At 35.2% G+C, this 13642-nt stretch overlaps 1 protein-coding gene across 3 annotated transcripts in view; it reads left to right on the top strand.

The window, feature by feature from the left end:
* TMEM62 (transmembrane protein 62) overlaps positions 1–13642 on the top strand; it is a 44053-nt gene that overhangs the window by 16906 nt on the left and 13505 nt on the right. For all 3 annotated transcript variants that reach the window (XM_079127779.1, XM_079127781.1, XM_079127780.1), the window contains one exon: positions 6975–7088. In XM_079127779.1, coding sequence (XP_078983905.1) covers positions 6975–7088 — 114 coding nt within the window. The remainder of the gene's footprint in view (positions 1–6974; positions 7089–13642) is intronic.

Below are 13642 nucleotides of genomic sequence, written 5' to 3' on the forward strand. Positions count from 1 at the left end.
AAGTAATAAGCATTACCAAAATAGAACAGTTTCATCAAACTCTTCAAGGGATAAGCTGTGCTCAGAAATTAGTTTCTTTTAATATACATATATTCTTAATTTCTACAATTTTATGATTTGTTGACAATTTTTAACTATTTAATCTTCAAATGTTAAGTCTCAGTTTGAAACACTGAATATTACCTCAAAAACACATATGATTAGTTCATCATCTTTTTTTTATTCTCCCAGACATACGTCCAGACAGAAGGAACTGTTTATTGAGCTCCTTTTAAGGAGATACCAGCCACATAGGACTTTTTAATTTTATCCACATGACAATTCTATGTAATGGGTAGTTTTTTTCTTCATTAATAGGTGGGAATACTTGTGTGTCTGCTTTTAAGGGAAGGCACTTTGTTTTGCTACCCATCTTTGAAGTGCTCTACATAGAAGGAATAACCAACAGGCAGAAAGTAGGAGGGATGAATGGGAATAAACTCTTATTATCTTTTATATTAGAAGTTGGATTACAGAGACTTGAAGGTACATATAATCTAGAATAAATTATTCCCAATCTTTAAGTCCTGGGGAAGAACTAGGAGCAACTGTAGGAAACCTTCCCGCTATAGGAATGGAAAATTCCCAAATCCTTGGATTGCTTTAGATTCCCTTATTATTTTTTTAATAAGATATACAGCTTCTGTAGTTTTATGAAGAAAAACCATAGCTCACATTCCTTGAAATACGTTGAAATACGTGGTTGCTTAGTTGCAGACAGTAAAAATATGAAATTACATACTTGGTAATTTTTAACTTTTTTTAATTTTTAATTTTTTATTATATTTGTTCTAATTAGTTGTACATGACAGTAGAATGCATTTATACATTTTGATAGATCATACAGAGTGTAATCTCTCATTTTTCTGATTATTCATATTGTAGGATCACATCAGTTATGTAATCATACATGTACATGAGGTAATAATGTCTCTTTCACTCTATTATTATTCCTTCCCCCATACCCCTTCCCCTCCCTTCACTCTCCTCTACCTAATATAAAGTAACTCTATTCTTCCCTATCCCCCACTTATTGTGAATTAGCTTCCGCATATCAGAGAAAACATTTGGCCTTTGGTTTTTTGGGTTTGTCTTATTTAATTTAGCATGATATTCTCTAACTCCATCCATTTATCAGCAAATGCCAGAATTCCATTCTTCTTTAAAGCTGAGTAATATTCCATCGTGTGTGTGTGTGTGTGTGTGTGTGTGTGTGTGTGTGTGTGTGTGTGTACACATGACATTTTCTTTATCCATTCATCTGTTGAAAGGTATCTAGGTTGGTTCCATAGTTTAGCTATTGTGAATTGAGCTGCTATAAACATTGATGTGGCTGTGTCATTGTAGTATGTTGATTTTAAGTCCTTTGGGTATAAACTGAGGAGTGGATAACTGGGTTTGAATGGTGGTTCCATTCCAAGTTTTCTGAGGCATATCCATACTGCTTTCCATAATTGGTTGCACCAATTTTCATTCCCACCAGCAACGTATGAGTGTACCTTTTTCCCTACATCCTTGCCAACACTTACTGTTGCTTTCTTCTTGATAATTACCATTCTGATTGGAGTGAGATGAAATCTTAGTTTTTTTTTTTTTGTGGTACTGGGGATTTAACCCAGGGCCTTGTGCACGCAAGGCAAGCACTCTACTGACTGAGCTATCTCCCCAGCCCTGATTGGGTCATTTTTAACATTTCTTACATTATTGAGGTATAGTTTATATAAAATAAATTCTACATGTTTATTTTTTATTTTATTGTTCTTAGTAGTTATACATAACAATAGAATTCATTCTGATATAACTATACAAGTATGGAATATATCTTATTCTAACTAGGATTCCACTATTATCTAATACTTTACCTGTGTCACTGTATTTATTGAATATGTATAGGTTCCCGGTAATTTAGTAGCAATTAGATCTTTAAATTAATTCTCAATGTGGATCCTGGACTAATAGTATCAATATCACCTGGAAACATGTTAGAAATTCAAATTGTCAGGTCCTGTCTAAAACCTACTGAATCAGGAATTCTGGAAGCTGGGCATGGTGGAATGCATCTATAGCCCCAGGTACTTGGGAAGCTAAGGCAGGAGGATCACCTGAATCCAGGAGTTTGAGGCCAGTCTGGGCCAGTCTAGGCAATATGCTGAGATGCTATCTAAAAAAGAAAAAGGAAAGCAAAGGAAAGAAAAGAAACAAAAGAACATGAAACTGTGGAGATAGGACCCAGAAATCTACTTTAACAATCTCTCTAGATCATTCTAATATGCACTAAAGTTTGAGAACCACTAGTTTAGATTGTTGTGCCTCCTTTGCCAACTTAAAGGGTTAACTCTAAAAGTCTCTACATCTCAAAATTTTAAAAAAAACCTGTTTTAAATAAGAACTTATCATAAGATAAATATATTTTGAACAATAAAAATTTGATAGACACCAGTACAAGTTTTTTTTTTATTTTTTAAAAAGTTTTTAAGAGGGGAAAATGTTTTAAAGATATGCAAAAGAGATAACACCCTAATGACTAATAAACGAATTCAGCAAAGTAGCAGGATATACAATTAACATGCATAAACCAATTGTGTTCTTATATACCAGTGATGAATCAACTGAAAGAGAAGTCAGAAAAACTATCCCATTCACAATAGCCACCAAAAATAAAATAAAATACTTGGAATCAATCTAACAAAAGAGGTGAAAGACCTCTACGATGAAAACTGCAACACTAAAGAAAAAAATTGAAGATCTTAGAAGATGGGAAGATCTCCCATGTTCTTGGATAGGTAGAATTAATATTGTCAAAATGGCTAGACTGCCAAAAGTGCTATACAGATTTAATGCAATTTCTATTAAGATTCCAATGATATTCTTCATAGAAATATAAAAAGCAGTTATGAAATTCACTTGGAAAAACAAGAGGCCCAGAACAGCCAAGGCAATTCTCAATAAGAAAAGTGAAGCAGGAGGCATCACAATACCAGACCTTAAATCATACTACAGAGCTGAAGTAGCAAAAACAGCATGGTATTGGCACCAAAACAGACATGAAGACCAATGGAACAGAATAGAAGACACAGAGATAAACCCATATAAATTCACTTATCTCATACTAGACAAAGGCACTATAAACATACATTGGAGAAAAGATAGCCTCTTCAACAAATGGTGCTGGGAAAACTGGAAATCCATATGCAGCAAAATGAAATTAAACCCCTATTTCTCATGCTGCACAAAACTTAATATGGATCAAGGACCAAGGCATTAGACCAGAGACCCTATACTTACTAGAAGAAAATGTGGGCCCTACTCTCCATTATGTTGCTTTAGGAAGCAGCTTCCTCAACAAGACTCCAAAAGCACAAGAAGTAAAATCAAGAATCAATAAATGGGACATATCAAACTAAAAAGCTTCTTCACAACAAAGGAAACAATCCAGAGCATGAAGAATGGGAGAAAATCTTTGCCACCTGCAGTTCAGATAGAGTACTAATCTCCAGGATGTATAGAGAACTCAAAAAACTTAATACCAAATAAACAAATAACCCAATCAATAAATGAGCAAAGGAGCTGAATAGACACTTCACAGAAGAAATATGAATGGTCAACAAATATCTAAAAATATGTTCAACATTACTAGCAATTAAGAGAAAAGCAAATTAAAACTACACTGAGATTTTTCTCACTCCAGTCAGAATGGCAACAATCCAGAGTACAAACAACAATAAATGTTGGTGAGAATGTGGGGAAAAGGGCACACTCTTACATTGCTGGTGGGACTGCAAATTGCTACAACCACTCTGGAAAGCAGTATGGGAGTTTCCTCAAAAAACTAGGAATGGTCTGATAGGTGGATACTAACACACCCGTGGGGCCAGGGAGGGGAGAAGGGAAGTACATTGGATTAGACAAAGGAGACTAAAGCAAAGGGGAGGGGGAGAGGAAAGGAAAAACAGTAGAATGAACTGGATATAACTTTCCTATGTCCATATATGAATATATGACCAGTGAAACGCCACGTCATGTATAACCACAAGAATGGGATACTAATTAGAATAAGTTATACTCCATATATGTATAATGTTATATTATATAATACACTCTACTGCCATGTATACCTAAAAAAACCCAAATAAACAAATAAAATTAAAAAAATAGGAATGGAACCACCATTTGACCTGTTTATGCTATTCCTTAGTATATAATCCAAAAGATTTAAAGTCAGCATACTAAGTGTACAGCCACATCAATGTTTATAGCAGCTCCACTCACAATAGCTAAGCTATGGAACCAACCAGGTACCCTTCAACAGATGAATTGATAAAGAAAATGTGGTACGTATATACAATGGAATATTACTCCATCATAATAATGAAATTATGGCATTTACTAGTAAATAGAGGGAACTGGAGAATATCATGCCAAATGAAATAAGCCAGTCCCCAAATACCAAAGGCCAAATGTTCTCTCTGTATGTGAATGCTAACCCGCAACAAGGGAGGGTGGGGAGGGAAAGAATAGAAGTCCATTGGATTAGACAAAGGGGAATGAAGGGAAGGGAGGTAGAGGAGAATAGGAAAGACAGTAGACTTAATTAGACATAACTTTCTTATGTTTGCCTATGAATATACAACCAGTGTAATTCCACATCATTCTCAACCACAAGAATGGGATCCTAATTAGAATTATACTCCATGTATGTATAGTATGTCAAAGTACACTCTACTATCATATATATTTAAAAAGAACAAATTTAAAAAAGAGATAGTACTCTAATGAATTCCATGACTCTTATCAGCACGTCTCAACAATTACCAGCTCATTACCAATCTTGTTTCACCTATACTCCTTTCTACTTCTCCCCCCACCGCACCCTGGTATCATTTCATCTGCAAATATGTCAGTATAAATCACTAAAAGAAATACTGTTTAAAAAACACAACCCTGATACTATGGCACATCTGAAAAAATTAATAGTAATGCCTTAATATCAAACTACCCCAGCTAGTGTTCAGTTTTTCCCAATTTGCTACACACACACACACACACACACACACACACACACACACACACGCACACGCACATATGCATTTGTTTGGTTCAAATCAGAATCCAGACAAGGTGCATGCACTGAAATTAGCTGAATTGTTTCTGCCATCTCTTTTACTCTGTAGGTTTCTTTCTATGTCCTCCTTTTTTTCCTTCATTTGTGTTTGTTTTCGAATCCAGATCTTTGGTCCTATAAAGTTTCTTCAGAATTTTTGCTGTTTACATCAGTTTGGTGTCATTTAACATATTCTTCTGCCTGCCCCCAACAGTTTTTATAACTAGTAGGTAGATTTAGAAATGTGATAAGATTTGAGTCTGATTTTTGACAAAACTACTTCATTAGATGTTTTTGCTTTTATCAGGATGCCTACAATACTTGGCTGTCTCTTTTTGTAACACTAACATTGATCAGTATATTCTATTGTTGGTATCCTTGTCTAATGGTGTGTTGGCAAATATTTAACAATCAATTTAGGATGGATTATGGCGGTGCCAGTTTCCATAATAAAAATATTCCTACCATGATTGATTTTAAGGTACCAACATAATGCTAAGCAGCCTGTAAAATTCCTGAAAATTTAATAGTTGACCCTTGTGAGCTAGTCAAGTCACCTCTATCACACTGCTAGCTTACATATCTATCAGTTTTTCATCTAAGGGTTTTTAGCAGCCATCAATGACTTTTGCCAAGATTAATTTTTTTTTCTTTTTTAAAATATTTTTTTAGTTGTCAATGGACATTTATTTTATTTATGTATATGTGGTGCTGAGAATCAAACCCAGTGCCTCATACATGCTAGGCAAGGGCTCTACCACTGAGCCACAACCCCAGACCCTCATTTTTTCTTTATCTATAAAATGGCGATTTTCAAATCTTTCTCCTTATGATAGGAGTAGTAATGAGAATAGTCTTATAAAGAAAAAAATTCCCTCATCTATTTAGTTTCTAGGTATGGAGTTTCTAAAGAAAATGCAGGATAAATTCTTGATTCTTTCCCAAACCCCTCTTTTCTAAACCAGTTTTCAGAATAATGAGTTGGTTCTTTAGCATCTGCCAAAGGTCACTAATGAATCATTTAATTTTTGTATCATTATGAATTCCACAACTACATATATATAGATAAAGATATATAGATATAGATATACAGATATAGATATTTAGATATATATATACTTATACTTATATGATATTTCAATCCATTGCATTTATTCTTTTTTAAATCATTATCTTTTTTTAACCTTTATTATTAATTAATTAATTACTTTATTTATTTTTATGTGGTGCTGAGGATTGAACCCAGTCCCTCACACAAAGCCACAATCCCAGCCCTAGCATTTATTCTTTCTGATACTCAAATTGGTCCATCTTTGGCTGATGGGACCCTCTTCATGTTGACCACTAACTTCTTTGACGCAATCCCATTATTCTTCATTAGATTTTTTTAGTTTCTGGTATGACAAGATATTCCAAGTTCTTTTGCATTTCTTACTTAAAACCTGGAATCAGTCATTTTTCTAAGAAGCACTGTTTCCTTGTAGTGAAAAATGTTTTCTTGAGTCTACAATCTGAGCACTAGTCCTGCTAGCTCATTGCTGTTATGGGTTTATTATTACTTTTCAGTGAACAAAGGGAAAAAGATTTCTTGAAAAAGAAAATACATTATGAGTATATGCTGGTATTTTCGAATCTAGAATTATAGGGTCTAAAAGAATTCTGTCAAAAGCACTTATAGGGAGACTCAAAAGTAAGTGACAAAAAAGGTAGCTATTCAACAAAGATAACTGGTAAAAGCTATTGCAAACTCTCTTGTCAGTTATGCACATAATTTAGAACATTATACATATCTAAATATGCATGAAAGTCACTTCTCTGCTATGCTTATAACTAGGATTCTGCTGGAAGAAGTAAGAGTGTTCACCACATATTTTCTGTTCAAGAGAATATTCATCTCACATTTAATCCCCTGGCATCATTTATTCTTCTTACTGACCACTGCATGGTGGTAAGTGAATTCAATTAAATGTTACAGGTGTTTTTATTGGATTTGATAAATGCAAAGTTCTAAATAATATAATCATGTGTAATGAAAGCAGAGCCTTATGAAATTAAAGTTTAGATATTGTCTAGAAGAATAAAATGATTTTAAGTCGTTTTGAATTAAAAGAAGCAGAGACATGAACAAGTAATTTAGGGCCTAGTTCTAACTAATGCCATAAAACCAGGATGAGTAAGGAAATTCTAGGTGCTGACTGGAATTAGGACTTTTAAGTTAATTATTTACTACTACTATTATTACAACTAATTATAATAATTTTATTTATTATTTTAAATTTTTTAAAAATATTTTTTGTTGTAGATGGACATAATACCTTTATTTTGTTTATTTTTTATTTTTTTTAAAGTTTATTTTTATTGTAAACAAATGGGATACATGTTTCTCTGTTTGTACATGGAGTAACAGCATACCATTTACGTAATCATACATTTACATAGGGTAATGATGTTTGATTCATCCCGTTTTTTCATTCTCCCAACCCCTCCCACCTCTCTTTTCCCTCTATACCGTCCCTCCTTCTTCCATTCTTGCCCCCCTCCAGTCCCCCATTATGTGTCATCATCCGCTTATCAGTGAGATCATTTGTCTTTTGGATTTTTGAGATTGGCTTATCTCACTTAGCATGATATTCTCCAATTTCATCCATTTGCCTGCAAATGCCATAATTTTATTATTATTTATAGCTAAGTAATATTCCATTGTATATATATATACCACAGTTTCTTTATCCATTCATCAATTGAAGGACATCTAGGTTGGTTCCACAGTCTGGTCATTGTGAATTGAGCAGCTATGAACATTGATGTGGCTGTATCTCTGTAGTATGCTGATTTTAAGTCCTTTGGGTATAGGCCGAGGAGTGGGATAGCTGGGTCAAATGGTGGGTCCATTCCAGGTTTTCTAAGGAATCTCCACACTGCTTTCCAGAGTGGATGCATTAATTTGCAGCCCCACCAGCAATGTATGAGTGTACCTTTTTCCCCACATCCTCTCCGACACCTATTGTTGCTTGTATTCTTGATAATCGCCATTCTAATTGGGGTGAGATGGAATCTTAGGGTAGTTTTCATTTTCTTATTACTAAAGATGGTGAACATTTTTTCATATGTTTGTTGATTGTTTATAGATCTTCTTCGATGAAGCGTCTGTTCATATCCTCAGCCCATTTGTTGATTGGGTTATTTGTATTCTTGGTGTAGAGTTTTTTGAGTTCTTTATATATTCTGGAAATTAACGCTCTATCTGAAGTATGAGTGGCAAAGATATTCTCCCACTCTGTAAGCTCTCTCTTCGCATTGCTGATAGTTTCCTTTGCTGAGAGAAAGCTATTTAGTTCGAATCTATCCCAGTTATTGATTCTTGCTTTTATTTCTTGTGCTATGGGAGTCCTGTTAAGGAAGTCTGATCCTAAGCCAACAAGTTGAAGATTTGGACCTACTTTTTCTTCTACAAGATGCAGGGTCTCTGGTCTGATTCCGAGGTCCTTGATCCATTGTGAGTTGATTTTTGTGCAGGGTGAGAGATAGGGGTTTAGTTTCATTCTGTTGTATGTAGATTTCCAGTTTTCCCAGCACCATTTGTTGAAGAGGCTATCTTTTCTCCATTGCATATTTTTGGCCCCTTTGTCTAGTATGAGAAAATTGTATTTATTTGGGTTTGTGTCCGTGTCCTCTATTCTGTACCATTGACCTACCTGTCTATTTTGGTGCCAATACCATGCCGTTTTTGTTACTATTGCTTTGTAGTATAGTTGAAGTTCTGGTGTTGCGATACCCCCTGTTTCATTCTTCCTGCTAAAGATTGCTTTAGCTATTCTGGGTTTCTTATTCTTCCAGATGAATTTCATGATTGCTTGCTCTATTTCTGTAAGGTACGTCATTGGGATTTTAATTGGAATTGCATTGAATCTGTATAGCACTTTTGGTAGTATGGCCATTTTGACAATATTAATTCTGCCTATCCAAGAACATGGGAGATCTTTCCATCTTCTAAGGTCTTCCTCAGTTTCTTTCTTCAATGTTTTGTAGTTTTCATTGTAGAGATCTTTTACCTCTTTGGTTAGATTGATTCACAAGTTTTTTTTTTTTTTTTTTTTTTTGAGACTATTGCAAATGGAGTTGTTTTCCTCATTTCCCTTTCAACTGTTTCGTTGCTTGCATATAAAAATGCTTTAGATTTATGCGTGTTGATTTTATATCCTGCTATTTTGCTGAATTCATTGATTTAGAAGTATTCTGGAGGAGGTTTTTGGGTCCTCTAAATATAGAATCATGTCATCCACAAATAGTGACAGCTTAAGTTCCTCTTTTCCTATTCGTATCTCTTTAATTCTTTGGTCTGCTTAATTGCTCTGGCTAAAGTTTCGAGGACAATGTTGAATAGAAGTGGTGAAAGAGGACATCCCTGTCTTGTTCCTGTTTTTAAAGGGAATGGTTTCAGTTTTTCTCCATTAAGAATGATGTTGGCCATGGGCTTAGCATAAATAGCCTTTACAATGTTCAGGTATGTTCCTAGTATCCCTATTTTTTCTAGTGTTTTGAGCATGAAGGGGTGTTGTATTTTGTCGGATGCTTTTTCTGCATCAATTGAAATAACCATATGATTCTTATCCTTAAGTCTACTGACGTGATGGATTACGTTTATTGATTTACAGATGTTAAACCATCCTTGCATTCCAGGGATGAACCCCACTTGATCGTGGTGCACAATTTCCTTAATATGTTTTTGGATACGGTTTGCTAATGTTTTGTTAAGGATCTTTGCATCTATATTCATCAAGGATATTGGTCTATAGCTATAGCTTCCAGGGTTATCCAAGATGTCCACTCTGGCTTCCAAATGTGTTGGCAAATGGGGAGCTGCAGTTCTGGGTGTGGACCTGGTCAGCAGGAGGTCCTGGAGGCGGGATGCGTTTGGTCAGGCAGGGGTCCTGGAGGTCTGGTGTGTTTGGTGTGGTTGTGGGATCCTGGAGACTGGTTGCAATCAGTCAGTCTGGGGTCCCGGTGATAGGGCACAGTCAGTTGGTCTGGGGGTCCTGGCGGCAGGGAGCAGTCAGTCGATGTGAGGGCCCCAGAGGCAGGGAGTGATCGGTTGGGCTGAGGGATCCTGGAGATGGGCTCAGTCAGTCCAGCCAGGGATCCTACGAGGCCTGGCTGTTGTCTCAAAATGGCGGCAGCCACGTGTAATCAAACCTGCAGGTACTGTATCAGTGAACTTCCAGGCAACAGCAGGCAGCTGGTGCTCCATTGGTGGTCGGTGATCAGTTTGCTGACTGTTGTCGGACAATCGGTAGGTGAACCTCATGCGTTGGGTGACGGATAGGCGTAAGGCAGGCGATGGACCGGCCAGAGGCAGGCAAATGGCGGATGATAGGCGTCTGATAGTGAGCAATCTGCACTCAAAAAAGGCGTCAATATGCTGGCAGACTGCAGGTCATTACAGCAGACAAATGGAGTAAACACCAGGGAATAGATAAGCAGCAAAAACTGCCTCCCCGAGAAACAGATATCCTCTGCTTGAAACCAGAGTTACGGAGCGACAAGGAACGCAGCCTCCCTCTCGTCTGCCATCTTGGATCTCCTGTTTTATTTTTATGGGTACTGAGGATAGAACCCAGTGCCTTTCACATGCTAGGCAAGTGCACTGCCACTGAGCTACAGACCTAGCCCTATTATTTTAATTTTATTTATTTATTTAACCTAGGGCCTCACTTAGGTTAGGCACTCTACAATGAGTCACACACCCAATCCAGGATTAAAACTTCTAAAATAATATTTCTTTTTTTAAAATGTATTTTTAATTTAATTTTTCTAGGCAAATACCAGTATATATTGTAGGGAATTCACAAAATACAGTATAATCTCTTTAAAATTAGGGTAAAGTAAAAGAATATTTCTTCATATAAAAATAACACGTGCTGGGAGCGTGGGTTGTAGCTCAGTGGTAGAGTACTTGCCTAGCATATGTGAGGTACTGGGTTCAATCCTGAGCATCACATAAAAATAAATAAATAAATAACTGTATTGTGTGTATTGTGTCTGTCTACAACCAAATATACATATATATATATAGATATATATGTGTGTGTGTGTGTGTATACATATATGCGCATATATTATATAAAATAACGTGCTCAATGTGGAAAACTTGGAAAATTAAGAAATAAAGTAAGATCAAATCCACATAATTTTCATCCCACTGTTCATTATAACCATTGTATTGTTGTATACTTGTTTATGAGTCTTTAATATAAAATGTGATTACCTAAGGCCTGTGCATTCTAGATAAGGCTTTTACCATTGAGCTATATCCCTGGTCCCTCTAATATTATACATTTGTTCTTTCTTTCTGTCTGATTTTTTCCCATTGAGGAATTTGTTTTGACTATTTTCTCATATCAATGTATACTTTTTCTTTAAGTGGAGTCTTGCTATGTTACCCAGGCTGGTGTTGAACTCCTGGGCTCAAGCAATTATCCTGACTTAGTCTCTTGAGTAGCTGAGATTAGAGGTGCATACCTCTTTGCCTGACTATATTATTTTATGTGATATTAGCTATATTATGTTAAGACACACATTATTATACTAATAAATACCTTAATATACACCTTAATTTATTAAGTTACTTTAGGCAAATGATTAAATAAAGATATGCCTTAGTTAGATAAATTAAGATTTGCCTTGGGGCTGGGGTTGTGGCTCAGTGGTAGAGCACTTGCCTTACAGGTGTTCTGGGTTCAGTCCTCAGCACCACATAAAAAATAAATAAAATAAAGGTATAAAAAAACAGATTTGCCTTAATATATTTAACTACTTGTCTATTTTGGGGCATTTGTTTCCAAATTTTCCCTCTACTACATAAATAATGGTTTTAAGTAAGTTTGGCATATATTGCTAACATAATTTCTTGGGATCAATTCCAAGAAGTAACTTGCTGGATCAAAGGTGAGTGTAATGTTTTATATACTTCCTTTCTTTATTATATAATTATACAAATTATTTATTGTATTATATTCACTTTTTTTCTATCTTCTCTCATTAAAATATAAGTCCAGTGAGATCAGGGATCTTTGGTTGGAATGCCTAGCATATAGTAAGCCCTCAATATTTATTGAATAAATGAGTATTTTTTTTGTTTCTAATATCCACTATTAAATTATCTTTGGAGAAGTGGTTGTAATTTATACTCTACCTTCCTAAGATCTAATTTATTCTGGACATTAATAAAAAATACAAAAAGTTATTTATTAAAAATTTGAAAAGAAAAATTCAACCTCTCTTAATTTCATCTCCTGAATAGCTTTAGGGGGCATATTCTCAGACTTAAAATGTGAAATTACTATTATTTTGATTACTTGTGTGATTTTTTTTAAAAATGTGATTAATGGGCATTTATATTTCAGTACTGTGATTTTTTGGGTCATTTTAAAATTTTTCTTTGGGAGGTTTTTAATAGTCATGTAGATCAAGCTTTGGGAATTTGGATGCATAAATGAATCACCTGAGAATATTAATTGTAGATTTGGATTCAATAGGTCTGAGATGGGGCCTAGGATTCTGTATCCCTTATAGGCTAAATGTGATTGCAGTGATGGTCTGAAGATCATACTTTTAAAAGCAAGTACCTAGCTCAGATGTCTCTTTCATATTAGTTAATCTCTAAATAAATGACTTCTTGTGGAGAAAGCAGAAGAAAATATAGTTTGCTCACTCAGTCTGCAGTGTGCTGGATAGTTTTTTCCTTCTTACGGAACTTTAAATAAAACCAAACAAATTATCCTTCTCCTAGTACAATGAAAGTAGACAATTTTAACTTCAAAGTTTAATTTAACTATATAAACTACTTATCTCCAATTTAAGCTGAGGGAACTTATAATTTTCTTTATTACTGGATCAGATGTTTGATTCTCTTTAATATGTGTATTTATTTTTATTTATTTATTTATTTATTTTGGTACTTGGAATTGAACCCAGGACCCAGGGGCACTTTTTCACTGAGCAATATCCCCAGTCTTTTATTTTTTAGTTTGAGACAGGGTCTTACTAAGTTACTGAGGGTCTTGCTAAGTTGCTGAGGCTGACCTTTAACTTATGATCCTCCTGCTTCACTTCCTAAGTTGCTGGGATTATAGCCACTGCACCTGGCTACTTGTATTTTTCTTATAGTCATTTTTTGTTAATGGTATTTAAAAAAAAAAAGAAAAAAAAGAAACTTTCTTTTCTTTCTTTCTTTCTACTAAGCCACATCCCCATCCCTATTTTGTTTTATACAAAATATAAATGAGTTGCTTAGCACCTCACTTTTGGTGAGGCTGGCTTTGAACTTGAGATCCTCCTGCCTCAGCTTCCTGAGCTGCTGTGATTACAGGCATGAGCCACCACACCCAGCATGAAAATTGCTTTTCTCTCTGTAATTACACATTTCTAACACCAATTCATGTGTGTTATACAGTTCAACACAATTCTGACACTAACTGCTGGAAGTTAGCACAGACCCCACAG

This window comes from Sciurus vulgaris (genome assembly GCF_902686455.1).
Source record: "Sciurus vulgaris genome assembly, chromosome: 2".
Classification (NCBI taxonomy): domain Eukaryota; kingdom Metazoa; phylum Chordata; class Mammalia; order Rodentia; family Sciuridae; genus Sciurus; species Sciurus vulgaris.